The sequence below is a fragment of the Chiloscyllium plagiosum genome, chromosome 19, assembly GCF_004010195.1.
Source record: "Chiloscyllium plagiosum isolate BGI_BamShark_2017 chromosome 19, ASM401019v2, whole genome shotgun sequence".
Lineage (NCBI taxonomy): Eukaryota > Metazoa > Chordata > Chondrichthyes > Orectolobiformes > Hemiscylliidae > Chiloscyllium > Chiloscyllium plagiosum.
The window spans coordinates 67,472,612-67,493,994 of record NC_057728.1 but is presented as its reverse complement, the minus strand read 5'-3'; the positions used below and the strand labels follow the sequence as shown (position 1 = coordinate 67,493,994).

The following is a 21,383-nucleotide window of genomic DNA, read 5'->3' as shown; positions in this document are numbered from 1 at the left end:
CTTGTCAAAGGCAGTATTAAAGTCCATGTAGACAACGTCTGCCACTCTGCCCTCATCAATCTTTTTGATTACATACTCAAAACAACTCAATCAAGTTCATGAGACACAATTTCCCATCAACAAAGCCTCACTGACAATTCCAAATCAGTCCTTGTCTCTCCAAATGCACGTAAATCCTAACTCTTGGAATCCCCTCCAACAACTTACCCATCACTGACATCAGACTCACTGATTAATAGTTCCCAGGCTTCTCCTTAGAGCCTTTTAAAAATAAAGACACACCATTAGCCACCCTCCAGTCCTTCAGCCTCTCAAGTGTGGCTATAGCTGATGCAAATATATCTGCTAGGGGCCACACAGTTTCTTCCCCAACTTTCCACAATGTCCTGGGATACACTTGATCAAGTCCCAGAGATTTATCCACCTTTATCTTTTTTAAGATCTCCAGTACCTCCTCTTCTGTGATGTTGTCTGTTTTCAAGATATCAATACTGATTTCCCTGAGTTGCCTAGCCTCCCTATCTTTCTCCACATTAAAAACTGATGTGAAATATTTATTTTGTATTTCTCCCATCTCTTGTAGTTCCACACATTGATGACCTCATTGATTTAAAGTGGCTCTATTCTCTTCCCAGTTGCTCTTTGCTCTTTTGGATTCTCCTTAATCTAATCTGCCAAGACCATCTCGAACTCCATTTTTTGCCCTCCTGATTTCCCACTTAAGAATGTCCTTACTCCCCTTATACACTGCAAGAGAATAATTTGATCTCAGTTGTTTATACCTAACATACCTCCTTCCTATTTTTGGCCAGAGTCTCAATATTTTTATCCATTGTTCCTGACTCTTACTAGCCTTACCCTTTCCTCTAAGTCAGACATATAAGGTAACGCCTCTGAACTCTTATTATCTCACTTTTGAAAGCCTCCCACTTACCAGCCATTCTTTTACCTGCGAAAGACTATTTGTGTCGTGCCTTCAAAATTTGCCTTAATCCAATTAAGAAATTTAATTTTTATATAAGGCCTATCCTTTTCCATAACTATTTTAAAACTAATAGAATTATGATTATTAGTCCCAAAGAGCTTCCCCAATAACACTCCAATCTGCCTTATTTCTCAAGAGGTCAGGTTTACTCCTTGCCTAGTATGACGTCTTCATCTTGATAAAGAAAACTTTCTTGAACACATTTAACAAGTTCCTCACGTATGGAGTCAGCTATTATGAGGGGGCATAGCTTTAAATTAAGGGGGGTGTAGGTATAGGACAGATGTTAGGGGTAGATTCTTTACTCAGCGTGTCGTGAGTTCATGGAATGCCCTGCCAGTAGCAGTGGTGGACTCTCCCTCATTATGGGCATTTAAGCGGGCATTGGATAGGCATATGGAGGATAGTGGGCTAGTGTAGGTTAGGTGGGCTTGGATCGGCGCAACATCGAGGGCCGAAGGGCCTGTACTGCGCTGTATTCTTCTATGTTCTATGTTCCAAATGCCTTTTTAACCACCCTGACTCCATGTTGATGCAAACTTTAAACAACTATGTACCTGCACCGAGGTCCCTCTGTTCTACAACACTACCCGAGCATTAATTATATAAGTCCTACCGTTGCTTGTTATGCCAAATGCAAGACTTCTCATTTATCCAGATTGAACTCCAGCTGCCATTTTTCAGCTCATTGACCCATTTGAACAAAATCTCTGTGATCTTAGATAACCTCCTTCACTGTATACTATGCTACCAATTTTCTTGTCTTCTGCAAACTTACTCACCATGTCCTCAAGATTCTCATCAAAATCATTTATATAAATGACAAACAAAAGAGGACCCAGAACTGATCCCTGCAGAACACCACTGGTCACAGGTCTCCAATCTGCAAAGCAACCCTCCACCATTACATTTTGTCTCCTGCCATTGTGTATCCAATTGGCAAGCTCACCCTGAATCCCATGAGACGTAACTTTACTAATTAGTCTACTATGCAGAACCTTGCCAAAGGCTTTACTAAAATCCAAATAAACAACGTCTACTGCTCTGACATCACCCTTTTTGGTAACTTCTTCAAAAAACTCAATCAAGTTTGAGAGACATTAGTTTCCACACAGAAAACCATGTTGACTATCCCTAATCAAGTTTTGCTTCTCTAAATGCCCATAAATCCTACCTTTTATAATCCGAGAATTTACATACAACTGAAGTCACACTCACAGGCCTATAGTTCCCTGGTTTCTCCTTACAACCTTTCTTAAAGGTACAATAGTAGTCATCCTCATGTCATTAGGCACCTGTAGTCAGAGATGATGCAAATATTTCTGCAAGGGGTCTCATTATTTCCTCCTTTGCGTGAAGTTTGGGACACATTATATCAGGTCCTGGAGATGTATCTACCTGTGTATCCTCTAAGATCTCCTGAACTTCGTCTTTTGTAATGTGAACTGTTTTTAAAACACTAAACTTTATTTCTCTGCATTCTCTATACTCCATTTCTTTGCCCACAGTAAAAACTGATGTGAATTATTCATTTCATCTGGGGTTCAACACAAAGATGATATCCTTGATCTTTAAGAAGCCCCACCCTTTCTCTGACTACCCTCTTGCTCTTAATGTATTTGTAGAATTTCTTTAGATTATCCTCAACACCTCATCTGCCAATGCTATCTCATATCTCCTCTTTGCCTTCCTGATTTCTCTCTTAAGAATGCCCTGACACATTACATTGATTAAGAGCTTAACTGAACCAAGTTGTTTATATCTAAAATAAAATTCTTCTTTATTCTTTACCAAAACCTCAATATCTTTATTCATCCATTGTTCTTTAATCTTACCAGCCTTACCCTTCACTCTAACATGAACAAAATACCTCTGAACTCTCATCATCATACTCTTGAATACCTCCCACTTGTCAGACATCCTTTTACCTGCAAACAGTCTACTGCAATTAACTTTTGGAATTTCTTGACTCATACCAGTAAAAGTTGCCTTACGGCAAGTTTTTATGGAAGGCTTATCCTTTTCCATAACCATTTTGAAAGCAATAGAATTATGATCGCGAGACCCAAAGTGTTCCCCCACTTTTATTTCAGTCACCCGCTCTGCCTTACTGCCCATAAGAAAATCTAATTTTGCTCCCTCTCCAGCAGATGTATGCACATGTTAATAAAGAAAAGCTTCTTGAACACGTGACAAATTCTTCAGCATCCAAACATTCACACTATGGTAGTCCCAGTCAATGTTTGGAAAATTAAAATCCCCCATTATTACAACCTTATCATGCTTACATATATCGGAGATTTCCCGACATATTTGTTTCTCAATTCCTCTCTTACGACTCGGGGGCCTATAGTCCCATCAAGTGATATTTCTTTCCTTATTTGCAATTTCCACCCACATATTTCACTGGGTGACTTGGCCCTTCGGCCCTCCCAAGCCTGGGCCAATCCAAATCCACTGTCTAAACCTGTCACACAATTCCAAAACGTCTGTATCCCTCTGCTCCCCACCTACTCATGCATCTGTCCAGACGCATCTTCAATTAATCTACAGTGCCTGCCTCTACTACCTCTGCTGGCAATGAGATCGAGACATCCACCAGCCTCTGTGTAAACTACTTGTCACGTGTATCCTCCTTAAACTTTTCACCTCTCACCTTGAAAGCATGATCACTTGTTATTGAATCCTTCACCCTGGGAGAAAGCTTATCTCTATCTACCTTGTCTATACCCTTCATGATTTTATAGACCTCAATCACGTCCCCCCTCAATCTCCTTTTTTCTAATGAAAACAATTCTAACCTACTCAGCCTCTCTTCATAGCTCGCACCTTCCATACCAGCCAACATCCTTGTGAACCTTCTCTGCACCCTCTCCAAAGCATCCACATCCTTTTGGTAACGTGACAACCACAACTGTACACAGTATTATAAATGCGGCCGAACCCATGTCATGTCCAATTTTTACATGATCTACCAGCTCTTATACTCAACATCCCGTCCGATGAAGGCAAGAATACCATCTGCCTTCTTGACCACTCTATCCACTTGTGCAGCAATCTTCAGAGTACAATGGACCTGAACTCCCAGATCCCTCAGCTCATCAACTTTCCCCAAGGCTCTTCCGTTTACTGTATAATTCGCTCTAGAATTAGACTTCGGAAAATGCATCACCTCAAATTGAATTACCTCTTGGGGACAAATTTGGACTAGGATTGTTTTTGGGTATAAAAATTCAACCTCTTTTCTGGTCAATTTTCCAAGAGTAAAAATATTGTCCTAACAATGATAGGTGGTAGCACGTATCTCATGTTGCTTTATCCCTCCATTATGAAAAAAACTTTACCTCAAATCTTCCCTCTGCCAGAACTCCAAGATCCCACTGCTATCTTAAAAGAAAATTGACAAGGTACTCATAGAAAGGATCTTTCCTTTTGTGGGACAATCTACAATGATTGGTCATCATTTTAAGATAAGGTGTGGCAGATTTCAAACCCAGATGAGGAGAAATTACCTCTTCTAATGGGTCACGAAGCTGTAAAATTCACTACCCGAGTGCAAGGACACTGGAACACTGAAGAAATAAAAGGAGGAGATAGATGGTTCTTCAAGTAGGAAGGGTTGAAGTGTTGTGGGAAGTAGACAAGAAAGTGGAGATAATGACTGTCTGTGTAGTCAAGATCACAACCTCTCTTCTCCCAATACACGGTATCAAATAGCTGCTACTGATAAAAGGGGGAAGTGAGGAAAAAAACATGTAACAACATTCAAATGAAGCAAGACCTGGACAATGTCCAAGTTTGGTCTGACAAATGGCAAGTAACATTAATGCAACACAACTGCCAGGCGATGAGCATCTCCAACAAGAGAAAATCTAACAATCGCCTTCGTGAAATTTCATGCGTTATAATCACTGAAGCCCACAGCGGCTCAGTTAACTAGCATCACATCCACAAATATCCACTCTCCCGACCACCAATGCTCAGTAGCAGTTGAGTATACAATCTACAAGATGCACTTCAGAAATTCACCAAAGTTCCTTTGCACCTTCCAAACTCATAACCACTTCCAATTAAAAGAGCAAGAGCAGTAGATGAATAGGCACGCCACCACCAAGATGTTATATTTTGACAGAAAGATCAGATGTCAGAGAATTTATTCAACGGAAAGAGGTTGGAAAATGTAGATTTACAAAGGGACACAGATATCCTTATTGTTAAGTCTTGAAGGCTATCATGAAGATGCAGCAGCTATTCAGAAGACTAAAAAGGCTAATAGCAAACCTTTAGTTCAAGACAATTTGTGAACAGGAGCAGTAAAATCTTGCTTCAAACATTGAAGAGCCTGATTTTTCACATCAGGAGTCGGGTATGCAATTTTGGTTTTTGCACCTCAGGAAAGATATTATTTTCGAAGGAGTACCATGTTGATTCACCAGACTTAGGACACTTTCTCATCCTGGCACTATGAAGAGAGCTTAGTCAAACTTGGCCAGTGTTCTCGAGAGTTTCAGAAATTAAGAGATGATGCATTGAAACTTACAAACAACTGAAACAGAGAAGACATGGTAGATGAAGGTAAAATGTTTCTTTGACTGGGGAATCTAGTACTGGGACATAATTTAAAAATATGGAAAATATCACTTTGGTCCAAGAGGTAGATAATTTTGTTTTCATCAGGGTTGTGACTCTTTGGATGTCTCTAACATGAGGGATGTGAAAGCTCAGTAACTTAGCATGTTTAAAGTAGAGGTTGATAGGTTTCTGATTATTAATGGCAACAGGATTGTAGGGATGAGGTGGATAAAAGGCACTAAAGCGTTCAAGCAGATATAATCATATTGAATGACAGGCCAGACTTGGTGGGCTGAATGGCCTGCTAATGTTCTCCGTTTACAGCATTGAGAGCACAACCTCGGTGTGCCGAACTCTCAGAACCAAGGCAACTGTAGGCTTAGTTTCCTTTCACATATTTATGCGAGTTCATCTGAAAACATCACAATGAATTAAACTTAAAATCCATGTCTTTATCACTTGCTTTACTGCTTTTTTTCCCCATCTCTGAATTCCAAAGTTCTAATTTACAGACTGAAGTAGCATCCCACTGCACTGCACAAGTGAGCACTTCATTGCTCACCTGTGCTCAAAGTATTTGAGATTCTTTGCTCTCTGCTTCAAAGTGCTTGTCTCACCTTACTCCAACCACTTCCACCAGCCATTTCCTTCCATTTACATTGCTTCAAAGTCAACTACATTTTAAATGTAACCTTTCCTTCCTAAAAGATTTCTTCTTTTCAAATTTACTGAAACAAAACAAATCGAAATTAGTGAAATGCAGCCCATACAGCTTGCTTAGCTGACCAGTTTTCAACCTTGTGTTTTTTTTAACGAATATAAAATGTCTTCAAGTCTAAGGTTGGGATTTGAAGAGAGGACCTTCTGACTCAGGGATTAACTGTCATCAACCTCTTCAAGTCTAAAGAAAGCAGTAACGTGAGGAATTCAACAATGAACTTCATCACAGTAATCGTAGTCAGAAATTCGAAGTGAACAAAATTCAGTCTTGTGAATGTTGCTGCACAGTTATCAAGAAAAAAAGGATAATTTTCTAGATTTGATGTCTCTCCAGCCTGGTTTTTAACAACTGCTGAATCATGGCACCACCCCCCCACCCGCCGCCAATATACAACATGTGGTTTGATGTGCCCTCAGAGAACACAATTATGCATCTGCTAGAAACTTAGTGGTATACACTGTCTAAATAAAGAATTGTATCATTACGTATTCACCTAAATTTAGCTTCATTAAGATTTCAACAATCCATCCTTATGGGACACTACATTTTAAATCCAAAGCTATTTCTCCACAGTTGTTCACATTCCTGAAGAAGGGCTTATGCCCGAAACGTCGATTCTCCTGCTTCTTGGATGCTGCCTGACTTGCTGCGCTTTTCCAGCGACACATTTTTCAGCCCCCATTCTTCAAATTCAGCACCTCATTAATATTCTGCCATTTTGTTAATCATATTTATTAAACTATTCCTTACAGAGTCAGGTAGTGAAATGTAGAAGTGACTGAAGCAATCTCATCAGTATTCAGTCTCTTTGTTGTGGTCCTGTTCGCCGAGCTGGGAATTTGTGTTGCAGACATTTCGTCCCCTGTCTAGGTGACATCCTCAGTGCTTGGGAGCCTTCTGTGAAGCGCTTCTGTCATCTTTCCTCCGGCATTTATAGTGGTTTGTATCTGCCGCTTCCGGTTGTCAGTTCCAGCTGTCCGCTGCAGTGGCCGGTACATTGGGTCCAGGTCGATGTGTTTGCTGATTGAATCAGTGTATGAGTGCCATGCCTCTAGGAATTCCCTGGCTGTTCTCTGTTTGGCTTGTCCGATAATAGTAGTGTTGTCCCAGTTGAACTCATGTTGCTTGTCATCTGTGTGTGTGGCTACTAAGGATAGCTGGTCAAGTCGTTTCGTGGCTAGTTGGTGTTCATGGATGCGGACCTTTAGCTGTGGGCGGCATGTTGGCACAGTGGTTAGCACTGCTGCCTCACAGCGCCAGAGACCCAGGTCAATTCCCGCCTCAGGCGACTGACTGTGTGGAGTTTGCACGTTCTCCCCGTGTCTGCGTGGGTTTCCTCCGGGTGCTCCGGTTTCCTCCCACAGTCCAAAGATGTGCAGGTCAGGTGAATTGACCATGCTAAATTGCCCGTAGTGTTAGGTAAGGGGTAAATGAAGGGATGTGGGTGGGTTGCGCTTCGGCAGGTCGGTGTGGACTTGTTGGGCCGAAGGGCCTGTTTCCACACTGTAATGTAATGTAATGTAATCTAATCTAATCAAATCTAATGTGTCTTCCTGTTTGTCCTGTGTAGTGTTTTGTGCAGTCCTTGCATGGGATTTTGTACACTACATTGGTTTTGCTCATGCTGGGTATCGGGTCCTTCGTCCTAGTGGGTTGTTGTCTGAGAGTGGCTGTTGGTTTGTGTGCTGTTATGAGTCCCAGTGGTTGTCGTAGTCTGGCTGTCAGTTCAGAAATGTTCTTGATGTATGGTAACGTGGCTAGTCCTTTGGGTTGTGGCATGTCCTCGTTCCGTTGTTATTCCCTTAGGCATCTGTTGATGAACTTGCAGGGGTATCCGTTTTTGGCGAATACATTATATAGGTGTTCTTCTTTCTATTTTTGCAGTTCTGGTGTGCAGCATTGTGTTGTGATCCTTTTGAACAGTGTCTTGATGCAACTTCTTTTGTGTGTGTTGGGGTGGTTGCTTTCGTAGTTTAGGACTTGGTCTGTGTGTGTGGCTGACCAAGTCCTAAACTACAAAAGCAACCACCCCAACATACACAAAAGAGGTTGCATCAAGACACAGGTCGAAAGGATCACAACACACTGCAATACACCAGAACTGCAAAAAGAGGAAGAAGAACACCTATACAATGTACTCGCCAAAAACGGATACCCCCGCAATTTCATCAACAGATGCCTAAGGGAAAGACAACGGAATGAGGACATGCCACAACCCGAAGGACTAGCCACGTTAGCATACATCAAGAACATTTCTGAACTGACAGCCAAACAACTGCGACCACTAGGACTCATAACAGCACACAAACCAACAGCCACTCTCAGACAACAACTCACCAGAACGAAGGACCCGATACCCAGCATGAGCAAAACCAATGTAGTGTACAAAATCCCATGCAAATAAGCACATCGACCCGGACCCAATATACTGATCACTGCAGCGGACAGCTGGAACTGACAACCGGAAGCGGCAGATACAAACCACTATAAATGCCGGAGGGAACAATACAGAAGCGCTTCACAGGAGGCTCCCAAGCACTGAGGATGTCATCTAGACAGGGGACGAAACGTCTGCAACACAAATTCCCAGCTCGGCGAACAGAACCACAACAACGAGCACCCAAGCTACAACTCTTCTCACAAACTTTGAATTCAGTCTCTTCAGCAGCATACTATTCTCAATCGAAAGATTTTAGCTTTGGCAGATCATCAAATCAGATTGACTGTCATCTCACAGTTTCCTTGAGAATTCTAAAAGTTGATCAATAGTAATGCAGACTTAGCACAGTGTTTTTTAACTTCATTATTCCTAATCTCCTTACCTCAGCATTTTGCAAATTGTGTTGCAAGTCTGCCACTTGTTTTTTTAGCCTTATCTAAAAGATAAACAGAGTGTAAAACATAAGAACTATTAGAACAAAGCTTTTGACAAAAGGTACAACCTTTTAAATGTCTAAGGGTTGGAAATACAAACATCTCACATGAAAGAACAGAAATTATTAGTGTATTGCACTTTCTTTGATCACTATATTATGAACATGAATAGCTTAACCATTGTAGAATTAAAGATTTAGGATTAAAGTCATTTTTCAACTATTTCCTCAATCTTGCATGTTCAACTGCAGTACCTGTTTACAACCTGCAAGCAGTGAGGTAAATTATAACTCATGACCCTGAATTATATGGATAATGTCTGATACTCAAACATGAATTGCAGGTTCTCAAGTTGTACCAATAATCTCAATGACTTTCGTAAAAATGGCAGAGGGGTAGCAAATTTCAGACAGACAAGCCAAACAAGCCCGTTGCTGTGACCTTCTAGCCTTGAGACCAAACCTGATCTCTAATCCTACCAAAACTGCATGAGAAAAGTTCATTTGAGCCACTGTCTGAACATACAGACATTTTAGTTGTCTGCAACAGTCTTCAAATGGTCCCATCCAGGGTATCCTGACATCCCATAGCTCTATTTCCCAGTGCCTAACTACACTATTACTGGGACAAGAGGATTTCTTAGGAAAAAAAGGAAACATAGAATTCAAAATAAAATTGATTCTTAGATCACAGGGAAGTCCAGGTTAACATTCCATCACCAGTTAAGCTTCGGTCTTGTATACAGTGACACTAAAGTGTGATGATGATAGTAAAGTTGCTCCCATGTCTGTGTAAAATTATAATATTAGCCTCAATCATAATTTCATCTGAAAATGAGACTAAATATTGTTGCTTCCTTATTCTCCTTCATCTAATTCTTTCAAACTGAACTAGTATTTCTTTACTTACCTATTCTAAGCTAATCTTCACTGCACATAATTTTTACAAGAGAAACAATTTGTTCTAGACCTCCTCCTATTCATCTTGTAACTACAAGAAACTTTTAAGTTAAAAGTTTAACTTTAAGGAACAGCATTTTCAGCTTTTTTAAGAGTCCTCGTATCTGCAATGCCTTTGTTCTTATGCCAGTAAATTGATACTTGTGACTCCACATTTGTTATATCCTTCATAAATTATCAATAATTATACACAACTATGCACAACCTAATGCCTTCTACAAACTGAAAATGGCCTTCAGGCTTTTGTAACCAATGACTCTAGGTACAAAATCAAGGATAATTTGAAATATTCTTGATCTTGTGTTGCAATCTTTAATGTGTGTATAATCATACACCAAGCTAATGTATACCATTTAAAACAGCTATATCCAAACTGTAGCTGGGATAGAATTTCCAAGTGAAATGCTGCACTTTTATAAAAAAAACTTACCTGTGCATTATCTGATGGTTTTGCAACTTCTTCTTTCTTTCCTTTTGAAACCTTGATTATTACCTTGCCCTGTTTAAAATCTTCCATTTTTCTACCTGCTCATTAACTAACAAAAGATTACCTTCTCATCTAACAACCTAACTTTCCACCCACGCTTTGCACCTCTCCACCCATCCCCCACCATCCCATGACAGATGCACCCAGTTGCAAAAACATGAGATTTTTAGCCATCTACTTTCAGGATTCAAAGAGGATCATCACACAGCAATGAAATCTTTGTGAAATAATTTTTTAAAAACCCAGAGCATTTGTTCAAAATAAAACCACACGGCTTTCCTCAGTCAAGATCAAAGTTAACCTTTCTTCCTTTTTTTTTATCATGTTGCCTCTCATTCTCAGTAGAATTATCCTGCACTTTGTTATTTCTAATTCACGTTCAATCCTCCACTCCCATTCCCCTCTTCTCATCCAACATATTACAAAACTGAAATTCTACATTTTACCATTGCTTAACTGTTCTAAACCCTAGGTATGCAGCAACATGGCAAACAGCTCTTTAAAGGTTAGGAGTAGTTAACAATCTCTCCAGGATGTGGTGAAGCACACATAGATGTAAAAGTATACCGATCAATTAGAATCGAGCACTGCAACACTTAGGTGAGGGGAGAGAGAAAACTATGCACAACTGAGTTCAGAAGAAACACTCTTAGACGACAAGCTACAAACCCTTAGTTTGTTCAGAATGCAGAATTTTTGAGGCTCTTGGGAAAGGTGGTACAGAGACGTGTTGCTCAGGAATGTTAATGGGGATGGAAGACAAGCTGGGACTATCATGACTTTGTAATTATAACTTGCTCTATTCATTCATAGGATGTGGGCCTCATTTGTTTGACCAACATTTGTTGCCCATCTCTAATTGCCCTGGAGGTGGTAGTGGTGGTGAGCAGGATTCTTGATTCACTCCAGTCCTTGTGGCACAGCAACACCTTCCTGACCATTACAGAGTTTCTGGCACTTTGATGCAGCAACAGTGATATAGTTTCAAATCAAGATGACATGCCACCAAGGGAACATGCTTGTGGCTGTGTTCCCATGTATCAGCTGTCCTTGTCCTTCTAGGTAATTGAGGTCACAGGTTTGGAAAGTCCTGTTAAAGGAACTTGTGTGCTCACTGAATTGCACCATGTTAATGATGCACACTGCTACCATTGTGTGCTATTGAACCGAGTAAAAGTTGAAAGTAAAAAAAAAGAGAATTGAAGAAATGCAGATGCTGGAAAGCATGGAATCCTTCAACTGCAGAAAGAGGTTGCACTCATCCTCCAAAAAGCATTCCACCCAGACTCAGCCCTATCATTGTAACCCCGCACTGTCGCCCAGTTTGAGTTTCATCACCCCAATTTAGAGAAGACCACACTGTAAACAGCAAATAGAGTAGATGACATTGAGCTGAAAATGTGTTGCTGGAAAAGCGCAGCAGGTCAGGCAGCATCCAGGGAACAGGAGAATCGACGTTTCGGGCATAAGCCCTTCTTCAGATGACATTGAGTCAAGTGCAAGTAAATTGCTGCTTCACCTGGAAACTGTGTCTGTGGCCTTGGATAGTGAGAAGGAAGAAAATAAACGGATAAGTGTTTTACCTTCTGCAACTACATGGGAAAGTGCCACAGGGTATTGGCAGTGGAGGAGTGGACCTGTGTATCCTAAAAGGAACAGTCCCTGTGGAAGAGTGACGAAGAAGGGGTGGGGAATGTCTGTCCAGTAGCAGTGATTTACCTGCATTTCACACAATGTAGTCTATCTAGTCAGTGTTCACAATGTGGTCTCCTCTACAATGGGAAGATGAGAAACAGACTGGGAAACCACTTTGCAGAACACCCACACTACACCTGCAAAAACGATCCGGAGCTTCCTGTTGTCTAACTTCAACACACAACCATGTCCCTTGGCCAAGATCTCTATCTCAGACTTGCTGCAGTGTTCCGGCGAAGCTCAGCGCAAGCCAGAGAAACAGCATCTCACATTCCGTTTGGGGATTCTGCAGCCCATGGAACTCAATATTCAGTTTGGCAATTTTCGAGCCTGAACACCTTCTCCCATATCCTTACCCACTCCCACACTCCAGGTCTTGCCATCACATTGACTGCGATTACAACCAGTCTATTGTCAGCTAAGAATGGTCCAAACTAGCAGTTATCGATTCCCCCAGACTGACTTTGAGTCATTCCTTTGTCTAGGGAGAAAGTGAGGACTGCAGATGCTGGAGATCAGAGCTGAAAATGTGTTGCTGGAAAAGCACAGGAGGTCAGGCAGCATCCAAGGAACAGGATGTTCCTTGGATACTGCCTGACCTGCTGCGCTTTTCCAGCAACACATTTTCGGCTCATTCCTTTGTCTGCTAAACTGCTTTTCTCTCACCCAGCTCCATCTCCACCTATCATTTACTCCTCTCCCACCACTCCCCAACCCATCTTCAGCATTTCCTATATACCAATCTCTTCCTAGCTATAACAGGAGAAACTATAATAGAGGTAAATAACAAAAGTGCTCATGGTAATTTACAAAAATTCACGTGACTCTGAGGCAGTTCTGGCAGATTCAAAAATAGCAACGTGACACCAATGTTTAAAAAAAGGAGGTACACAAAATGCAGCTAACTCGAGGCTTATTACCTTAACATCTGCAATGGGGAAAATGCTTGAAACTATCATTAAGAAAGAAATAGAGAGAGATCTGGATAGAAATTGTCCCATCAGGCAGAAACAGCATGAGTTCATGATATGCAGGCCATGTTTAACTAATTTACTGGAATTATTTCAGGACATTACTAACACAGTGGACAAAGAGGAACCTGTGGAGGTGGTGAATCTGGATTTCCAGAAAGCATTTGATAAGGTGCCGCACAAAAGGTGCACGACATTACGGCAAATATATTAGCACGAACAGAAGATTGGTTAACCAACAGAAAGCCAGAGTGGGGATAAATGAGTGTTTTTCGAGTTGGCGATCAGTATTCGTGGTGTGCCTCAGGGATCAATGTTGGTACCACAATTGTTCATGATTTACATGGATGATTTAGAGTTGAGGACCAAGTGCAATTTGTCAAAGTTCACAGGTGACACTAAAATGAGTGGGTACAGCAAAATGTACAGAGGACACTGGAAGCCTGCAGAGGGATATGCATATGTTAAGTGAGTGCACAAGGGTGTGGCAGATGGAGTACAACCTTGGTAAATGCAAGGTCATCCATTTTGGTCAGAGTAACAGAGCATTTAAACGGTAAAAGACTGAAGCAAACTGCTATGAAGAGGGACTGAGGTATCCTTATGCATGAATCACAAAAAGTTGGTTTGCAGATGTAGCAGGTAATTATGGCAAATGGAATATGGCCCTCCATTGCTAGAGAGATGGAGGAGTTTAAAAATAGGGATGTTATGCTGCAGCTACATGGAGTGCTGGTGAGGTCACATATGGAGTACTATTTTGGTCTTCTTACTTGAGAAAGGATGTACTGACACTGGAGGGGGTACAGAGGAGGTTCACTTAGTTGATTCTGGAATTGAGGGTTCGTTTATGAGGAAAGATTGAGTCGATTGGATCTATACTAATCTCAAAGAATGTTGGGGGATCTTATAGAAATTTATAAAATTATAAGGTAATAGATTGGATAGAAGCAGAGAAATTATTCCCACTGTTGAGTGAAATTAAAACTAGGGGGCATAGCCTCAACATAAAGGGGAGCAGATTTAGGACTGAGTTGAGGAGGAACTTTTTCACCCAAACAGTTGTGAATATGTGCAATTCCCTGCACAGTAAAGGAGTTGAGGATACCTCTTTTTTTGTTTTTAAGGCAAGGATATATAGATTTCTGAACTGTAAAGAAATTAAGGGCTTATGGTGAGCTAGGTTGAAACTTTATTGCTGGAACAGCACAGCAGGTCAGGCAGCATCCAGGGAACAGGAGATTCGACGTTTCGGGCACTTCAACTTTGATCTCCAGCATCTGCAGACCTCACTTTCTCCTTATGGTGAGCTAGCAGATAAGTGGATCTGCATCTACAACTAGATCAGCATAATCTTGTTGACTGGCAGAGCAGGCTCAGCAGGCCAGATGGCCTGCCCTTGCTCCTATTTCTTAGGTTCTTATAATCAGTTCTGAAGGGCCTCTGGGCCCAAAACATTAACTCTGTTTTACCTCCACAGATGCTGCCAGATCTGCTGGGTTTGCTCGGCAATTTCTGTTTTTGATTCTGAATGTTGACTCATCTGTCAAGCAGGTTGCTTTGTCCTCAATGGTGTCAAGCCTTCGAGAGTTCAGGTAAAGCTGCATCCATCCAGTCAAGTGGAGAGTATTCCATCGCACTCCTGACTTGTGCCTTGTAATTGACAGGCATTTGGAATCAAGTGGTAAGTTATTTGCTGCAAGATGACCAGTTTCTGACCTGCTCTTCCAACCACACAATTTGAAGAGCTGGTCAAGTTCACTTTGTGGGCAAAAATAGTAACCCTCAGGATGTTGATAGCGAGGTCCTGATGCGAAAGATTGATGTTTAGAATCCCTCTTGTTAGAAATGGTCATCGCTTGGTTGTATGACATGAACATTAGTTGCCACTGAATGTTGTCCAGGTCTTGCTGCATTTCAACAGGGATCACTTCAGCATGCAAGGAATCACAAATGGTGTTGAGCATTGTGCAATCATCAGTGAACATCCTCACTTCTGGATAAAAGCAAATTACTGCGGATGCTGAAATCTGAAACCAAAAGAGAAAATGCTGGAAAATCTCAGCAGGTCTGGCAGCATCTGTAAGGAGAGAAAAGAGCTGACGTTTCGAGTCTAACTGACCCTTTGTCAAAGCTAAAGAGAAGCTTCTGGCCTTATGATGGAGGGTGACAAGGACAGTCATCTTCACCTCTGGTCTGGAATTCAATTCCTCTGCCCATGTTTGCACCAAGACTGTAATGAGGTCAGGAACCAAGTTTATTTGACGCAAGTCAAACTAAGCATTGTGTGAACAGTTTTATTACGTTATTGGTGCTGCTTAATAGCACTGACAATGACGTCATCCATCATTTTGTTGATGGTTGAGAGGAAATTGATAGGTGGTAAGTGGCCAGGATGGATTTTGTTTTGCTTTTTTGGACACAGGACATATCTAGGACATTTGTAACATTAGTTGGCTGATGCCAGTGTTCTAGTTGTACTGGAACAATTTGGAAAGGGGCACAGCTAGCCCTGGAGCACAATCTTCTGTACTATTGCCAGAATGTTTTTTTCAGCTCAGAATCTTTGTCGTATTGCCTTCAGCCATTTCTTGACATCAACGATGAATCAACTGAACTGAAAACTAGTACTACTGGGGACTTCAGGAGGAGACAGGTGGATCATCCACTTGTCACTTCTAGCTGAATATGGAAACAATGGTTCAAGCTTTGTCTTTTACATCAATGTGCTGGGTTCCCACATCTTTGAGGATGGGATATTTGTGGAGCCTCCTTCTCCAGTGAGCTGTTGAATTTTCCATCACCATTCACCACTCGATGTGGTAGAGCTGCCTCTGACCTGTTGGTTGTGTAATGCTTAGCTATGTATATGGCACACTGATTTTGCTGTGTGGAATGCAAATAGACTCTTGTGTTGAAGCTTCAACGGGCTGATGTCTCATTTCAATATATGCCCTCCTGCACTCTTCATTGTGTAATAAAGAAAGGCCATGAGACTTTTAAGTAATAGACACAGTAGTGACTGCCAGGAGTCACATTGCTGATTGTTATTGATTTTTTGCAGACAGACTGGCATGTTATCTCAACAGCAATCATAAAGGAAACCATTTGGAGTTTGATTTCCACTTTGAACAACAAGTCCTTCAAAGTGCAAAAAATCAAGAGAGAGCCTGGAAGATCTCCCACTGGGAAATTCAACATAATTATTTTGCTTTATGGAACAATGTTTAAATGAAAGTTATTGGAACAGATACCTTTATTCTGTTTCAAGTTATGAAATTCCACTTCACAATCAGAACTCCTCACTCAGGTCTTGGAGAGGTAACATCTTGAAAGAAGGAGGTTCACAGCTCAAGAGAAACATTTATTTCTGGAATCAACCAGTATTGCTTAAAGCGTCCTGGCAAACTGCAAAGATTTCTTTGGAGCATACACCAGTATTTGAATCACTGGTGATCACCAAACTTCAAAAGTGCACAAACATTTGTAAGACTTACTCAAAAATATCACATCAAATTAAATTTCTTTCAGTGTCAACAAGGGCATAACATCAACTATCAGAATGACTGTGCATTGATTGCACGTTCTCAACTTTTACAATTTCTTGAACTGGCAGAGAGAGAGAAGAGAATTGAACAACGATAAGGGCTTAAACATTTTTAAAAATGCGTCAAACAAAGACGGTAATGGGATGATTGGACTATGAAAATTACACTGAAGTGAACTAAGGAAATGGCAGACTTGAAGAAATACTTTGCATCCATTTTCTCAGAGAAAGAGGGCAAACTACCACTCGTAGGAAAAACTAAAATTAAGTCACAGAAAGGAACATTTAATGCATTTTTAACTCGTAAAGAAGAAAATAATGGGTCTTGAGATAGACAGTCTTCAAGACTGAATACTTTTCACCCCAAGCTATCAAACGAAACAATTGGGGAAATTGCAGAATTTTGACCTGTAATCTTTCAAAGCTCTCTCGAATCAGGAATTGAGATTCTGGTTTGAAAGTGTACTTCCATTAGTTAACTAACTCGGGAAGTGACGAGAGAAACATGATAACCACAGACCCAACAATATATTACTGTATTTAATAAAGTTGCGCACAAGAGAAAATTAGAAAAAAAATGGAAACATATGGAACTGGAGCCAGGTTTGCAATTTACATTCGTAGTTTGTTGGAAGGTAGTAGATGGATTAAGGATAAGAGTCTGATCTCTGGTTCTCAGCCAGAGATGTTACCCAGCATTTCAGTTTTCCATGATACATACTCAACAATGATTTGAATGAACAGGAAAGTTGTACATACTGTTTGCAAAATTGGGCCTATCAATTAGGAAGCTAAATAAAAAGCAACAACAGGAACCTAAAGAAGGGATAGTGCACTTTGGGGGCTCTTCTTTGGGTATGTTTAAGGTAGACATTCATAGATTTTTGATTACCATTGACATAAACTGAATGTTGTTCCTATGTTCCTATCAGATAAACGAGTTGGCAACAAGATGGCAGAAGTGCAATGTTGGTGAGTGAATGTGATGAGTCACTACATATCTGAGAAAAAAAGATAACCAAAACATTTTTTGCAGTTATGAGAGATGGAGAGTTGTAGTGAAGCAATGAGGTTTAGATGTTCATATGCAAAACCACTAAAAGTTTGTGCACAAAATAATTCAAAATGGCAAGTGGAAGTGATTCTTCCATTTCAGAGAGCCTTGGCTAGACCCCATCTGGAATACCACGTCCAGTTTTTGGCATTAGTTTCGGCAATACTCAATTTACTTTAGGCACAAAGAGATTTAGCACAATGATGTAAGGATTATCTTATGAAGGCAGTTAAAAAAATGTTCTTTTCTGTTAATTTGTGATCAAACAGAGGCACTCAAAATTATGAAGGAATTCAAGAGAACGTATCAAGAAACTATTCACTCTGGTGGGGCATTCAAGGAGAAGATGGTAGGACGTTAACATTGGTACTTCAATTCCCTCAAAAGACAAGTAATATTGGATCAATTGAAATTTTCAATCTGGGAAGTGATACATTTTCAATTAATGGTGCTAGACAATTTGAAGGAACAGCAAGCCAATGAAATTGAGATATGTAATGGCCATTATCCAATTCAGGGTCAAAAAAAAGCCTGTGGGTCTGAAAGGCTCGTTCCGCTCATAAGTACAGAAAGCACCATAAAATTCGAATCTCTGCATGACAAATGTACAGCAGGCAGTGAAGAAAGCTGATGGCATGCTGGCCTTCATAACAAAAGGAATTGAGTATAGGAGCAAAGAGGTCCTTCTGCAACTGGACAGGCCCCTCGTGAGACCGCACCTGGAGTACGGTGTGCAGTTTTGGTCTCCACATTTGAGGAAGGACATTCTGGCTATTGAGGGAGTGCAGCGTAGGTTCATGAAGTCAATTCTGGGAATGGTGGGGCTATCATATGTTGAACAATTGGAGCACCTGGGCTTGTATACGCTTGAGTTTAGAAGGATCAGAGGGGATCTGATGGAGACTTAAGATTATTAAAGGATAAAAGCTTTGACGAAGGGTCAGTTAGACTCTTTTCTCTCCTTACAGACCTGCTGAGATTTTCCAGCATTTTCTCTTTTGGTTTCAGATTATTAAAGGATTGGACAGTCTGGAGGCAGGAAGCACATTTCCGCTGATGGGTGAATCCAGAACCAGAGGACACAGTTTGACAATAAGGGATAGGCCATTGAGAACAGAGTTGAGGAGAAACTTCTTCACCCAGAGAGTCTGCCCCAGAAGGTAGTGGAGGCCAAGTCTCTGGATACTTTCAAGAAAGAGATGAATGGAGCTCTTAGAGATAGTGGAATCAAGGGTTATGGGGATAAGGCAGGAACAGGATACTGATTGTGGATGATCAGCCATGATCATAATGAATGGTGGTGCTGGCTCGAAGGACCAAATGGCCGACTCCTGCACCTATTGTCTATTGTATTTGACATAACATCAGGGTTTTCAAAGTTATGTAAAAGACCAGCACGTTACCAAGGGCAGTGCAAATTTCAAAATCATTAAGACGAAAATGCACAGAAAATTTTGTCTGCTGTCTGCAATTCTGAAACTCTGAAAATGATAAAACTGACAGATTTTTGGCAGGAAACTCAAAGTCACACCCACTTCCTCTGTCAGCTAAAATAAACCATCAAAAATTATATTCAATTTTGTCTTTCAATCAAGATTTTGAGGGCAGCAAGATGTAGTCACCAGATATGTAAATCAACTCCTTCTCCACACCCTGGTATAATCTCAAGAAATTGACACTACAGAAATAAACAAAGTATGTCAACTCAAAGTCAAAGCATATTTGCACATCAAACTGCGCGTCTGCTTAACAGTTATACAAATGGATTAGCAGTTAAATGATGACACATACTTTCCACTGTGAAGTGAGAAGCCATTTCCTTCAGTCATGAGATATCCTAAAAATAACCAATTTATTTTAACCCCTATCATTGACTTGCTTTAGTTTGCAAAGTTATTTTCCACCTCCCTGTAATTCTCCATTTCCCAAGTCAGATTTCTCCAGACAAAGTTCTGAGAGAGTAAGTTCTAACTGATTACAAGATAGCTGAAGCAATGTCATCAACCTTCTAATGATTTGTATTTCCTCAAAAGAGGAACACTCCCTTACACAGTTCGTTGATCTACAAACAATAACTTCTGGAATACTTCAGGGAACACCAAAGCTGCAAAATGCCTCCTCAAATTAAACAGTGGGAAAAGTGACATGGAGTCAAAGTAAAACATTCCTGATAAAGAGCTTATGGCCGAAACGTTGACTCTCCTGCTCCTCGGATGCTGCCTAAACAGCTGTGTTATCCAACGCCATAACTTTTGACTCAGTCAAAGTAAATCTCACTGCAAAAAAATGAACATCAAAACTGGGGTTTGTGAAATTAAGGAGCATCCTGCTTAATTTTAAGTCTTGGAAATCCCTAGTTACGATCAATAGACAATAGGTGGAGTAGGCCATTCAGCCCTTCGAGCCTGCACCGCCATTCAATGTGATCATGGCTGTACATAGTGTTCAGTAAAAGGCAAAAGTTTAATGCATCACAAAGTCCTAGTTCCTAACTTAGTGTTTTTGTTCATAAACAACCATGCTGTTAATCATTAAATGCTGCTTAAATGTGAAGGTTCACACAAGTTCTATTGAGTCAGTTGCCTTGATGACTGGAACTGCAAATCGAAGGCAAAAACTCAAGTTCCATGCTTTTGTTAGCTAAAAGCATTTCAGCCACTTTCTTACAGGGCTTCATATGTGAATTTGAAGTCAGCATACATCTTCATCTGTATGCAGATGATATAACCCTAGTGCCCCCAAACCCCAATACTGAAACATGTAGGCGCACATAAAGGCCTTCTTCACACAGAGCTAACAACAATTCCATCCAAGTCCGCGAGACTGTTAATTTGCGTTGGATATTTCCACAACCCAAAAGAGAATCTTGCAAATATTCTTTTACAGGAAAGGTCTCCACCTCAATTACAACTGTCAAAAACAAATCAAATGGAACTTATTTCCAGGCAAGAAAATTTAAGAAACATCCTTGGCTGTTAATAATCAGGCACTGCAGCCCTTTTTGACACATTTCCTTTTAAGGTAAAGTACCACATTATTGGGTACTTTTCATAACTGACAATATTAAATAACAATTTAGAATCAGAGAATCACAGAATCCCTACAGTGCGGAAAGACAATATTCAGCACACTGAGTTTACCCGACCCAACCCCCTATCTTATCCCCGTAAACTTACATTTACAGTGGATAACCTACCTGGCCTGCACATCCCTAATTCACCATGGACAATTTAGCACAACCAATCCATCTAACCCGCATATCTTGGGACTGTGAAAAGAAACCAGAGGACCTGCGGAAACCCCCACTCAAACGGGGAGTAAGTGCAAACTCCACACAATCACTCAAGACTGGAATCGAATTCAGGTTCCTCGCACTCTGAGGCAGCAATGCTAACCACTGAGTCACCCTTCAGGGATAGATTTATTTGCAATCTCTGTTTTATTTCAGATAATTTTCTCCAACAGAAGATTAGAAAAAAAATTACCATGTTAAAAAGAAAAGTAGCACGATCACTGCT

The 21,383-nt window shown here is 40.7% G+C and overlaps 1 protein-coding gene across 8 annotated transcripts in view; it reads right to left on the bottom strand.

The window, feature by feature from the left end:
- osbpl8 (oxysterol binding protein-like 8) overlaps positions 1-21,383 on the bottom strand; it is a 416,034-nt gene that overhangs the window by 307,468 nt on the left and 87,183 nt on the right. For 6 of the 8 annotated variants that reach the window (XM_043708791.1, XM_043708786.1, XM_043708784.1 and 3 more), the window contains one exon: positions 9,101-9,154. The exons of 1 other annotated variant lie outside the window; for it this stretch is intronic. In XM_043708791.1, the coding sequence (XP_043564726.1) occupies positions 9,101-9,154 (54 nt within the window). Of the gene's footprint in view, positions 1-9,100; positions 9,155-10,541; positions 11,102-21,383 lie in introns of those variants that run through there. One more of the 8 variants, XM_043708787.1, reaches the window with a different exon arrangement.